At 44.1% G+C, this 12,500-nt stretch overlaps 1 protein-coding gene across 1 annotated transcript in view; it reads left to right on the top strand.

Moving 5' to 3' along the window:
• The first annotated feature begins 6,102 nt into the window (after positions 1-6,102).
• Positions 6,103-12,500, top strand: part of aatkb (apoptosis-associated tyrosine kinase b) — a 59,642-nt gene continuing 53,244 nt past the window's right edge. Inside the window, exon 1 of the mRNA XM_031561438.2 lies at positions 6,103-7,056. Coding sequence (XP_031417298.1) covers positions 6,975-7,056 — 82 coding nt within the window. The 5' untranslated portion in view covers positions 6,103-6,974. The remainder of the gene's footprint in view (positions 7,057-12,500) is intronic.

The following is a 12,500-nucleotide window of genomic DNA, read 5'->3' as shown; positions in this document are numbered from 1 at the left end:
TTTTTAGTTGTAGTTGCTGCTGCAAAAAATAATTCCTTGGCTTCAAATGGTAGCACCCAGTGACTAAAGGAGACAGGCAATCTGTCAACGTGATGGAACGGCGCAGACAAGAGAAGTAGCTTGTTGCCTGCCACGGGGTCTCAAGTCCAATATCAGAACATATTTCATCTGCATATTTTCCCCATCGCTCCTGCTCATTCAGACCGACTAGAACTCACACCATACATGTGCGTACAGGCAAAAAGACAAGCAGTTGTAGGACTTGCGGTCTTAATGCTAATGTCATCTCAAAGTGCTCTGGCATGCTAAGGCAACTGAAACCACTTTCAAGATGAAGATTAATGAGTCTACGAGACAGGTTGTGAATAATGAGCACGGCTGGCTTCCTCTCCGGCGGCATGGATCAGATCTGTGTGTTTATTTATTTATTTGTGTCTTTATTTATTTATTTGTGTATTTATTGACTTTCCTCCGTCTTCATAACAGGTCTTGTGTAGCTTCAGAGGCACATTCCTCCCCACTGTATCCTCTGGGCAAACAGGCCCAGAATGGATCTTCTTCTCGGGGGAGGAGATGGGAGGGGGAGGGGGGAGACAGAGTGAGGGGGAGAGATAGAGAATGTGAGAGAGAGACGAAGAGAAGAGAGAAGGAAAGATAGAACAGTAAATGAGACAGAGAGATAGAGAGAAAGACAGAGGGAAGAGGAAGGAAAGGGAGAGGGGGGCTGAAAGAGGGGGGGGGAGAGAGATAGAGAAAAAGGAAGAAAGGAAGTCAGAGAGTGAGAGAAGGAGAGAGATCGGGGGAACAGAAACTGAGAAAGAGAGAGAGAGACGATGAGAGAAAGAGAGGAATAAATATGGAAAAAGTAGAGAGAGAAAGTGGAACGAGGACAGAGAGTGAGTGAGGGAGGGAGAGATGGTCTGCATTCTCAGAGGTCTGCTCCAGTCCAAACAGCATGGGCTCCTCCAGCTGTCCGTCCGCTGATGGACCGGAGCTCCACAGGGGGGCCCTTACGGCTGGACTCCCTTCCCACCGACCCCCACCCCGCGCCAGGCCTCCACACACACTCCCACAGGCACCGTTACGCTCCTCCCGCTGGAGCCTGCTGGGAAGGCCCTCCACTCCCAGTGCATGATGGGTCGGCAAAGACACTAAATTAGGAGAGGGGAGAAGAGAAGATAGCAGGGGAGTGAAGAGAAGAGAAGAGAAGAGAAGGGGAGGAGGTGGAGCTCAGAACAAGGTGATGTCATTAGCAGAGGGGGTGATGGGAAAGGGGTTTTTTGGGGGGAGAACCATCACCCCTCTAGTCGTCTATGGGTGTGTGTGGGTGTGGGTTTATGTTCGTGTTTGTCGAGGGGTCCAGGACCGTGTTTTTCATTTGTGTGTATGAGTAAGTTTGCATAGTGTGGACATCTATGGATATTTATGAGGGGTCTGTGTTTTTGTTTGTGGGTATGCTGTGTGTGTGTGTGTGTGTGTGTGTGTGTGTGTGTGTGTGTGTGTGTGTGTGTGTGTGTGTGTGTGTGTGTGCGTGTGTGTGTGTGTGCGTGTATTCATTTGTATATAGTGCATAGACTTATGTCTATATACTGTCCATGTTTGCGTAGTGAGTCATGCGGTATATGAAGTCATATGTATGTGTCTGAATGTGTGTGTGTCTCTATATACATGTGTGTCTATATGCATGGATTCAGAGAAGGTGTATAATCTGTCCGATGCCTGAAGGGCCTCCGCAATCAACAGCCCCACTCTGGAGACGCCCTTACGCAGTAACTACAGCCATTAGCATATCTGATTACAGCGGCTCACGTATCAGATATGGCAGAGCATATACTGACAGGAGTCTATTGGGCTCATACAGGCTTAGTAGTGGGATAGACATCTGTGAGTACTGGTGTACTGCTGGGGTTGCAGGTTTATGTGGGACACTGCCTTTGTAGGTCACCGGTGAATGAGTCGGCCGTGTCACGGGCCATGGATTCTCATTTAAGAGTGTGTTAGGTACGACGCAGATCTGGCTCATTCTCTGGCTTACTTTGGGTATTTCAAATCCCAGAGCATCATTTTTTACAAGCCTTGAGGTGGGGGTAGACTCAGTGAGTGAGATGTTAGTTGTCAGATGGGAATGAGTAGGTAACACTGAGGTGTGTGTTGTGTATGTTGTGTATGTGTGTGTTTGGGGGGGGGCTGTGTGAGTGTCTGTGTTTGCATTCCCCTTAACACCACCACCACCGCCTCACCCCCCTTGCGACGTTTCTATGGAAACAAGGGGTGACAGTGAATTAGATCGGGAAAAATAGTGACATGAAGTAGCGACATTTCCCACATCCCAGGTCCCCATTATGTGCTGGAGGGTGTAAACATCCGTTTGCTAGATGGACAGGTGGGAGAATTGACATCTAGAAGAAGACAACTATCTGTCAGACATGCTGGTACAATGCAAACATGTTTACAAGAGCTGGTCATGTCCACAGGGCAGACTGGCAACAGAAAGCAGCCCAGGAAACAACATGTTAAACGATCAACAAATCATTCATTCATCTGTATTCTTTGTGTTAGGATAATATGTAAAACAATGAAGGTTTTCCTCCCCATGTTTGTACAGAAAATAAGAATTCAAAGTCTCCGTAGAGGTTCCTGCGAATAAATCTTCCTCCACACTCTCCCTGTCTGACTCAGGCGTATCTGTCTGTTACAAATGTAAATCAGACATCATTCAGACTATCTGACATGAGCATCAAATATTATGTTGCAGTCATTCAATTTGGAATGAATAGTCCAACATCAATATAGACAAATAACAACAGTGTATAATGCAACACACTTGCCATTCATTATTTCTTGTAATGCAGTAATAAATACTTTGAATGAACTAGTCCAACCTGATCATATGCATTGATGACCTGATCATATGCATTGATGCACTGATGTATGCTTTGCTTTATTTGACTTCACAGCTACACAGTAACATTCAGTACTGCACCTCTAATTGGATCTGTTCCTGCCTCCTTATGATGGTAGAAGCGTGCCTTAAATACCAAGAAGTGAGTATGACTTGCACTTGTAGATGGCAAACTGTAAAAGCAAAACACTAATCGCAATTGTGATATACTTCTTTCAAAACCACAGTTCTGAGTTTGCAATTGTAACTTCTGATCTGCAAAACTACTTTTTTTTTTCTTACACTGTACTTCACAGTCACTTACCTAATATTACACTATTTCAAAAGTATTTGGCCATGTTGTAAATTGAAGGCACTTTGTAAGTAATTTTAAGTAACTTATAATTACTTTCAGAAACACGATGAAATCAAAAACATTTATACTTTACTTATTTGTGAAATGTTTGTAAACCTCCACTTAGGTTCTTAGGTTACATAGCCTTTAACAAAGTAGATGCATGTCGTCTTGAAGAAGGATGTGCCTTGTAATTATTTTAAGTAACCTATTATTGCGTTTGGAATTACATGGAATCATAGATATACTTATTTGTAAAATGTTTATACCCAGTGATAACCACTTACTTCCACAATCATTCCCTTTACTTTCTCTTCACCTTGCCTAACAGGTACTTACCCTCTAATTAGCGGTCTGTAATTTTAAGTCTTACCAAAAAAAAAAAAAATGTTTTGGCCGCTTTCTCTTGAAAGGTTCTGTGCCACAGATCGTGACTCTTTTGAGCGCAGAAAATCCTGAACAACCTCTCTTTCATTCACTTGATGTCTCTTTGCTGTGCTCACAACTCACCCTTCACACGCTCACTCAATTTTGCTAAGCAGGACAATCGTGCCACAAACGCTTCATGGAAACAGTAGGCCAGTTGGCTGTGTGCTCGTGGTTCTGATAGATGATACGTTTGAGGGTCTTGCAGCGGGATTCCCAGTCTGGGGGAAAGCTGCTGTATCTCCTTTGACTTACAGTACATGTGAAATTCACTATAGCAGACTACACTGTCGCAGACTACAATATATCTTCTCCTTACCATGATCATATGAGTCACTTTGGAGATTTATTTTAAGGAACATCCCACAAAAGACAGCTGACCAAATACCTGTCTCAAGCATGAAATTCTATAGAGCAACTGTTTTGGCTACACGGTTCAAAGTGTCTAGCCTTAGATAGACATTCATTTTCATTTTACACAACTTTTCGCTTTTCTTTCCACTACTGGGCATTCGTTTATACATGGTTCACCTGCTATCAATCTGCTAACGTAAGATTACTAGCCTACAGTTTACCCATTGAATTAGTCTAGTTGGTCTTCCCCGAAACGGACACATTACCTGTACAATTTTTTAAACTCAAGACGCACAGGACCATTTACTGAAGATGGATGTTATTTATTATGCATCTGAGAGATCATGTTAACATTATAAAAGTTAGGTAACACTAAGAAAACTAGTCAATTTGGCATGTAGGTGTACAGGAGAGATTTGCTTTAATTTTGGTGCACTGTCTATTCTGTGATTGTTTGATCGATACAACTACATTTCCCATGATGCATTTGTGGCACAACTGTAGCTCTTTGTTAAATTGAGCGAGGGTGTGTAGGTTTTTGTGTGTAGGTGATTTTTGTAACAGAACTTTACAAGACTAAGAAGCCAAAAATCACGTTAAAAGATTACACTCCTGAGCGCTCAGATCAGAAGTCACAAACAAATCCTGTGGTACAGTTTTGCCAGAACGATTGCAATTTTTTTTTTTTTTGCAGTTTTGCAGATCAGAAGTTACAATTGCAAACTCCAAAATATGGTTTCGCAAGTAATGAATTACAATTGCTATTAGCAGTTCGCTTTTACAGTCCGCTCTGTACAAGCGTAAATCATACTCTGCACTTCTTTATATTTCAGGCATGATTCTAACTTCAAACAGTTGTAATGGCAAAAGGTTGCACCAGCCATGTCACTGTAGTTAAGACAGCCTATTGAATATCTCTATAGGCTACATAATGTGGAAGGGGTTGGGAAAGGGTGAAAAAAAACACCGTCCCACATAAGGCCGCGGCCCACCAGGAAAATTCCCAAACGTTCCTATGGCCAGTCCACGCCTGCTAATGTCAAAGTGGGTGATCTGTCTGCTTGAGATAACCAACAAGCAAAACCTGAGAAACTGTCAGGAAAAACAATGTTTGTCATTTCTGTCCGTTTCCCTAGTTATTTCTGACTATTTACATTGGCATAACATGGCACTAGCCTGGGATCTCAACAGTACTGGATAATGACAGTGTGGGCGTCTAGTGGTTAGCCACAAATACTGTATGATTTTAATACATGCAGCCTACACAGAATGCTAAAGAAGGCTTTGGTCTGAGGCCAAGCTCCTTGTTAGCATTCTGCTCGTGCACCACTTCCACAGTGGAAATTTTCCATTCTCTTTCCATTCAGTGCGCCTTTCGCCCATAGGCCTCTGCGCAGTGGTTTATATGATTCCTGTCCTCCTTGGCAGTCCTGGAGAGAAATTAAAGGTAGGAGGAGGACTGGAGGAATTAACGGACACCTACAAGACACATGAGGTGAATGACACCACGGCCCTCACCAATGTCATGAAGACACTGAGGAGAACCCAAGGCATGGGACGTGAGGAGAAGACTAATGGTAGCCCAGAGTAATGGCAGCTAGGGCTGATGGGTGGACAGTGTCCATGAAATGAATGAGTTGAGGTGCGACTGGTGTGCATACTGTAGCCCAGTTTCCCCACTGTTCTGCTTATGCATGCACCTTGTTCCTCATTCATCACACAACCACTCTGCTTAAGTGGAGAGTACATCTATAGCACACCCCCCCCCCCCCCCCCCCCCCCACTCTATCTATGGCGACCCCCCCCCCCAAACCCCCTACCACCACCATCTTTCTCTCTCTCTCATACACACACACACACACTTGTTTTCTCCTTCTTGCATATGCATGGATGGTTTATCTCTCTCTCTCTCTGTGTGTGTGTGTGTGTTGAGAAAATCCTACATGCAACACCTGTGCCATACCTGCACTAACAATCATAGAAATTGTCTTTTCGATGGGAAAAAAGGGCTAGTTCAGCAGTTGCGTCATTCCCGTTTAATCAACGAGATTATGTTAGAGATTAATTCTCGGTGGTTGGCTGCCTCAATGGAATTACAAACATCAGACACAATGTGCGTCCTAGCTGCTCAATTTGCATTCGTTTTACCACCTCAGGTTGTGATTACGCTTAAGTGATAATTACTTAAACACAGCCGCTCCAAGACATATCTTACAGTAAGTGACACATTTTCTGAATCGTTTATCTATATAGTTTGTGCAGGGGAAAACCTACATAATGCCCAGCTGTTCCCACCTTTACGCTGCCATTCTGACGAATATCTTTCCCCTCCCCCCGGCTCAGTCAAGAGCGGAGCGAGTGTTGCCCGGGACCATTGCGAGCAAGATGGCGTTCTTTCTGTCAGCACCCGAACAGCTCCCGATTGATGCGCTGCAAACGCGTTAATTGAGTTGCAGTGCAAGTTTCACAGCCGGCAGTGCTCGTTAGCCCTTTCATTTAAATCACCCATCAATGCCTTCCAGAGGGTTTTGTTCTGATGGGAGATTGTTTGGAGGGCCAACGCGTCTTTTGGTGCAAAGTCTTGCAGGGACAGAAGCTGAGGCGGTCCGTCTAATTGCCTCGGCATTCACCAGTGCCTCTGCAGCGACAATCTCCCTCATTTCCCCTCAGTTTCTATGAATGGGGAAATACCACACGGAGGAAAGATAAGATCTGAAGAGCCAATATCTTATCTGGGACAAATGTACAGACAAATGACAGAGTTATAGTGCGAAGAATTACCGTTGAACATCTGTCTCTTCATTCGACGCTTGCTCACTTTTCGACGGGAAAAGGGATGCCACGAGGACAGCATACCTCCGTGAATTCATGAGGATGCACAGTCCGAGCTCTACATTTTCGGTCAGAATAGCGCACTTTTGATTCTCCGACACCCCGCACCCCACTGCCTCTGTGAGAATGAGCGCGGCTCTCGTAGTGATGGTCATGACTTCGTCCTTCTTCAACCCGGGTTTTGCCCTCAGCTCCCATTTCGACACAGGTGAGTTCCAACGAAGCACCGATATTCCACAGCTAGCCGTCCTGCGAAATATCCCTTAACAACTTATATACGCCATGTTCATAGCATAGCTATTGACTTACCAGACATTCTCAAACCGTGTGAAATAAGTGATGTTTTTCAGTAGTTCTGCAGTGATATGTTTGTCAATGTAAAGCGCGCCCAATCCATGAGCTCTCAGTCCCTGTAACTGGAAAATAACGACGGAGGGAAATTATACGCATTCAGCTGTTTTATGCACCGGCTGCTGTAAATAAACAGTGCAGTAATGTTATGCTGTTAAGATGTTATAAATTGGGTATCTCCGTCTGGAGCCTTTTCAGCAGTATCATACTGATGTATATGCATGTATATCTTTCATAAGGCGCTGTTGGCCGCCTCAATAGAATATGGTGTTTGTTGTGTTTCCATAGAGTGGTTTGATTTAAGCAGCTTGACATCATAGCAGGCAGCTGTATGAACACGGCAGAACTTAAATCTACAGATGATGAAATTAACGGCTAACCTTTGGGCTCAGTGCTTGAGGCAAGGGGGGGGGGGGGGGGGGGGGTCCAGGTGTAATTGACCTGCTCCGTTTGTGAAATAAGCTGCACTCCAGAATTCCTTTAGACTTTTTTCAGCTCATCGCACCCCTGAGAGGATGTACACAGGATCCTCTGTCAAACTGCTGTTTGTGGAACTGCGCTTTCAGTGTCTATCCCTCTCCCCTTTTGTCAATGAAAAGATAGTCATCGAAAATATTCTATTTATATAACAATTTGAATTATTTTGAAGGGCTGAGAAGTGTTTTCCTAGTGGAGTGTTGTCACTACAGAGCCATTCAGTGTCAAAGGTCAGAGACCAGAGCTAGACATAAGAGGATTGTTCTTGAAGGAGCTCTGTCTGAACCGAGGTACAGCCATTCATATCTATGGAGAAGCTATTTAGTCTCACAACCAAGGACAAGCTGCACACAGACCACAGAACATACAGCCTAATGAGATTATTTTTAACATATGCACACGTAACTACACTAAACCACAATGAACGTCATTTCATAACGCTCAGCTCCTCGGTGTATACACTACAGCAGAAGTGGAGCAGGTTGTTATCAAATACGTAAAACCCCAGTCAGCCAATCATGTTCACCTTACGCTGTGGCTCGCTATCTCGCACTGTAATCAACGCTCAGCAGGAGCACACACAGCTCCTTGAGTGGTTCCCATGGCGACCAGGAGCGGCAGCCTCTCTTTGGATGGGACCGCCCCCAACCTGCCACAGTGTTGCATCCCTGCTATGCATTTCTGTTGTACTGTGCTGTGCTGTAAGGAGAAGCGCATTGGACTGAAGGCTGCGATCATACATATTTATATCTAATACGCACATACTGTTTTCTTTTGTTATGTTTGAGCGGTTGTTATTGAAGAGAGATGAAAGCTTTAGGTATAAACAGATGGTTCAGAAATATTCCCCCGTTGGTTCAGACTGTTGTTCTCATTTCTTGTTTATGCCTTAAATATAGTGTACATTCTGAATGGTCCTTCAAAAGCATCCATTCTCTTCTGCTACTGGCACAGATCCATTCCTTCTCATTGGTTGCAGAAAGGATGTGTGTCCCCATTGGTTTTTGCTGTGCTCTTTGTCCCTTGATGTAGTACCCCGTCAAGTCAAGTGGTTCCTGTCATTATTCAATGTAGGGATCACTGGTACTTCCCTTTTTTTAAACCTGGTTCTTTCTTTCTTTCTTTCTTCATCCCTTCCTTCCTTCCTTCTTTCTTTCTTTCTTTCTTTCCTTCTTTCCTTCCTTCCTTCCTTCTTTCTTTCTTTCCTTCTTTCCTTCCTTCCTTCCTTCCTTTCTTTCCTTCATTCATTCCTTCCTTTCTTTCTTTCTTACACTCTGTTTATATTATATGTTTTGACTCTAGTAGTACTGCCATCATTAAACTAGTCTTACAAGAATAGGAATGCCAGAGAACTCGATTTAAACTGGAATTCTGATGAGGTGCTTTCGACTGGAGAAAGAAGGCGGTTGGAGTCAATTCCTCTTTGTCATGAAAGAGTTCTAAACCCAATGCTAGGGTTTTCCATTTTGAAACAAGGTCCCATCTAGACAGACCCATTCCCACACAGAGACAAATTACCCTATTTAGGACTATGACTTAATACCGCTCCCATACATATCTAAAAGAAGCAACGTCATATTAATGTACGAAATTAACTGACACTGTGACCAATGATGACAAACGGTGGGGCGATTCTAATTTGAATCTCAAATGATGCAGATTTCTTTAAAAATACATGGAGGCGAGAGAGAGAGAGAGAGAGAGAGAGAGAGAGAGAGAGAGAGATGGGGTAGATGTGAGAATTACTGAGGTAGAGACAGAGAAGCAATGGGAGACTCAGTAAAACTGAAAGAGAGCGAGAGAGAGAGAGAGAGAGAGAGAGAGAGAGATTACCAGAGACAGTGAAAAAGAAACTGATAGACAAATAGAGGCAGCAGTCAGAGTGAAAATGAGAGGACATTACAGAGAGAGACAGAGAGAGAGAGAGAGACAGAGATAGAGAGAGAGACAGAGAGAGATAGAGAGAGTCCCGTGATGGAGTGATGGGAAGGTGATGACATCACCGCTAAGCAGGCGGTGCTCTGACTGGGCTTTTCCTGGCAGCTGCCTGGGCACCAGGAGCTCACGTTTCTCATTGGGCAGCTGCACAGACGACTGTGCTCCTGAAGGACCCCTCCCAGCACCTCAGTAGCCCAGAGCATCTCAGGGATAGAGCATCTGACCCGCAGCTGTAGGTAAGAACGAGGAGAGAGCAAACAAGTACGCAGATGTGTTTATCGATTTATTTATTTATCTCAAGAGGTTTACAAACTCTAGGTTTTTTGTTGTCAAGGCTTTCACCTAAGATCCCTCCCCATAGAGGACAGGGACTGTGTGTGTGTGTGGGGGGGATATTGAGACGTTGTAAACAAGCTGCATGAGGTGATCAGATGCAGACATGCTCCTGTCATAATACTAATGGCGTCATTAACAGTCCCAAGGACACTGGATTTAGGAGAGAGGCTTTTATGCATTGCGTGGTTGTTGTTGTTGTTGTTGTTTTTTTTTAGTAATTTGGCAGTGTTCTCTTGCTTTTAATCAGTAAGTAATGTGGATGTTTATATGTCTGAACCACAAATTCTTATCCCAGATTTGTATTTATATGAACATTTCTCTCTCTTGTTCACTCTCTCTCTCTGTCTCTCTCTCAAAGGGTGATTATTAAGTGCTAGGTTTTTGCAATGAATTCCCTTTGCTGTGCCATAAATAAGTCCAATAAAATATGTCTCTCTCTCTCTCTCGCTTTCGCTTCTATCCCTCCCTCTCTCTGTCTCTTTCTCTCCATCTCTTTATCCTAAGTGAGGCACTCTGAAGCCCACACATTGGCAGGGAGCCCTGTATGGTGGCTACTTCAGCGGAGGCATTTGAGTGCTACTGTGGTTTTCATGGAAGTGTTCCTTTATTTTGCTACTTGCCCAAGCGTTCTTTGCCTCTATCAGGTTTTGTGTGTTAAGGACAAGGCTGCTGCTAATGGATTGCGCCTATTTTCGGAGAAGAGAGAGTGTGGGGGTGTTTGTGTGTCTGTGTCTGTGTGTGTGTGTATGTGTGTGTGTGTGTGTGTGTGTGTGTGTGTGTGTGTGTGTGTGTGTGTGTGTGCAGATGGTGAAATGGGTTGTATTTCATCCTGATGATTGAAATAGAGCAACAGAAGTGGTTCAGGTTGTATTTTCTATGTTATGTTTTGATAATATCTCTCTCTTTCTCTCTCTCTCTCTCTCTTTCTCTCTCTGTAGTCTGTCTTTCATCTTCCCTCAAGCCACCTTGCCCATCCCCCCATCTCTTCACCTCTTCTTTCAATGAGATCAATAGCATATATTTTATGTAATAAACACCCTGTGTGAGGATATACTATATATATTATAACACAGTACAATTGAGGAGTCAGTTCTAGCAAATTAGCATTTCCCTTATATTGCTTGAATATAAAAACTGAATCAGGTATTTTCTCGTTGCTCTTGCTGCTGATCCACAGATGTTTAAAGCAGCAACACGTTGCCTTGCCCGTGATTAATACGATGCTAAGAGAGACAAATAGAGGAGAGAGTCAAGGTTCTGACTTTCTTTCATGATGAAACGAAAGAGGGACAATTTCTTAGGCTATGATCTGACAGCGGTTCCTTAGGGAGAATTTATTCGCACAACTGCTTTGGTGAGGGTCGGCATCTGTATTTTGTGTGTGTGTGTGTGTGTGTGTGTGTTTAGTTTTGCGTGTGTGAGTAAGTTGCATGTTAACCTCAATTTGAATGGTTTCGCTTCGCTACAGAGGAGATTATCAGAGCTTAAGATCTCATAGAGCAAGGGGATTGGTGACAGGAATGGGGCTATTTTTAAATAGGGGAGCTTTTGATGCCATTTTTGAAAAAAAAATGGGATCAAGGGAAACAAGTTGTGTATGTTGCCTTTTTCTCTGTGCTTGTTTGGGAGATAAAAGTACTTGAGAATATTTACCAGAGAAAGAGAGAGAGGAAGGGATGAAGTCAGCAAGGCACAAAAAGGGACAAAGGGACAGAAATGACGTAAGACCACGTAATGCATTCGTCATCATGCACAAGGTTCAGGGCAGGCTTCCAATTTTTGTTTGCCCCTCCGTGGGTCATTCCTGCCCTTGACTTGGCAGTTTATGGGTATTCTGCCAGGGAGGTGTCAGAGGAACTACGTCTCTCTCTCTCTCTCTCTCTCTCTCTCTCTCTCTCTCTCTCTCTCTCTCTCAGGATTCATCATCAGCTGGCAGTGTATGTGCAAACAGATTTACTGGAGCCTCAGGTTGAAATGGGATTCTTGATGCGATTTTACTCCCCTCCCCTCCCTTTGTTCTGTCCTCTGTTGCACCGTGCAAAATAGTAGTGTTAGAGTCCCATTTGTCCTTGGGAGACTACTTTAGCAGTGGACCTTTAGCTGTGGTGAGGATGGCCCTGTGCTGGTGCTGTGGCAGTGGAGGGTGGAGGGTGGACCCCAGAGGGAATGGCCCTGCACCGTTACACAAGTATGAACCAGCAGAGTGACATCAGCGACACAGGGGCCAGAATGACATCAGCGACCCAGGGGCCAGAGTGGCATGACTCAGCAAAAAAATTAACTGGTGGGCCCACACAGGGCAAATACACAAAAACACAGATGGTCACAAACACACACAAAAAAAATATACATGCACACACATAAACATAAACACACATATGAAACAGACACACACAAACAAGCATGCAATCTCATAGAGGAAGAGAGATAGTGAAAGAGAGGAAGATAATGTCCTCCCTCAGCTAAAGATCACAGCTCCATGACTGTGATGGATAAGACATCCGATATCTCCATGGTGGCTACCCTGACTGAAATATCTTGAGACAGGAA

Source organism: Clupea harengus, chromosome 23 (genome assembly GCF_900700415.2).
Source record: "Clupea harengus chromosome 23, Ch_v2.0.2, whole genome shotgun sequence".
NCBI lineage: Eukaryota > Metazoa > Chordata > Actinopteri > Clupeiformes > Clupeidae > Clupea > Clupea harengus.
The sequence above is the reverse complement of the archived record's forward strand: the minus strand, read 5'-3'. Positions and strand labels throughout refer to the sequence as shown.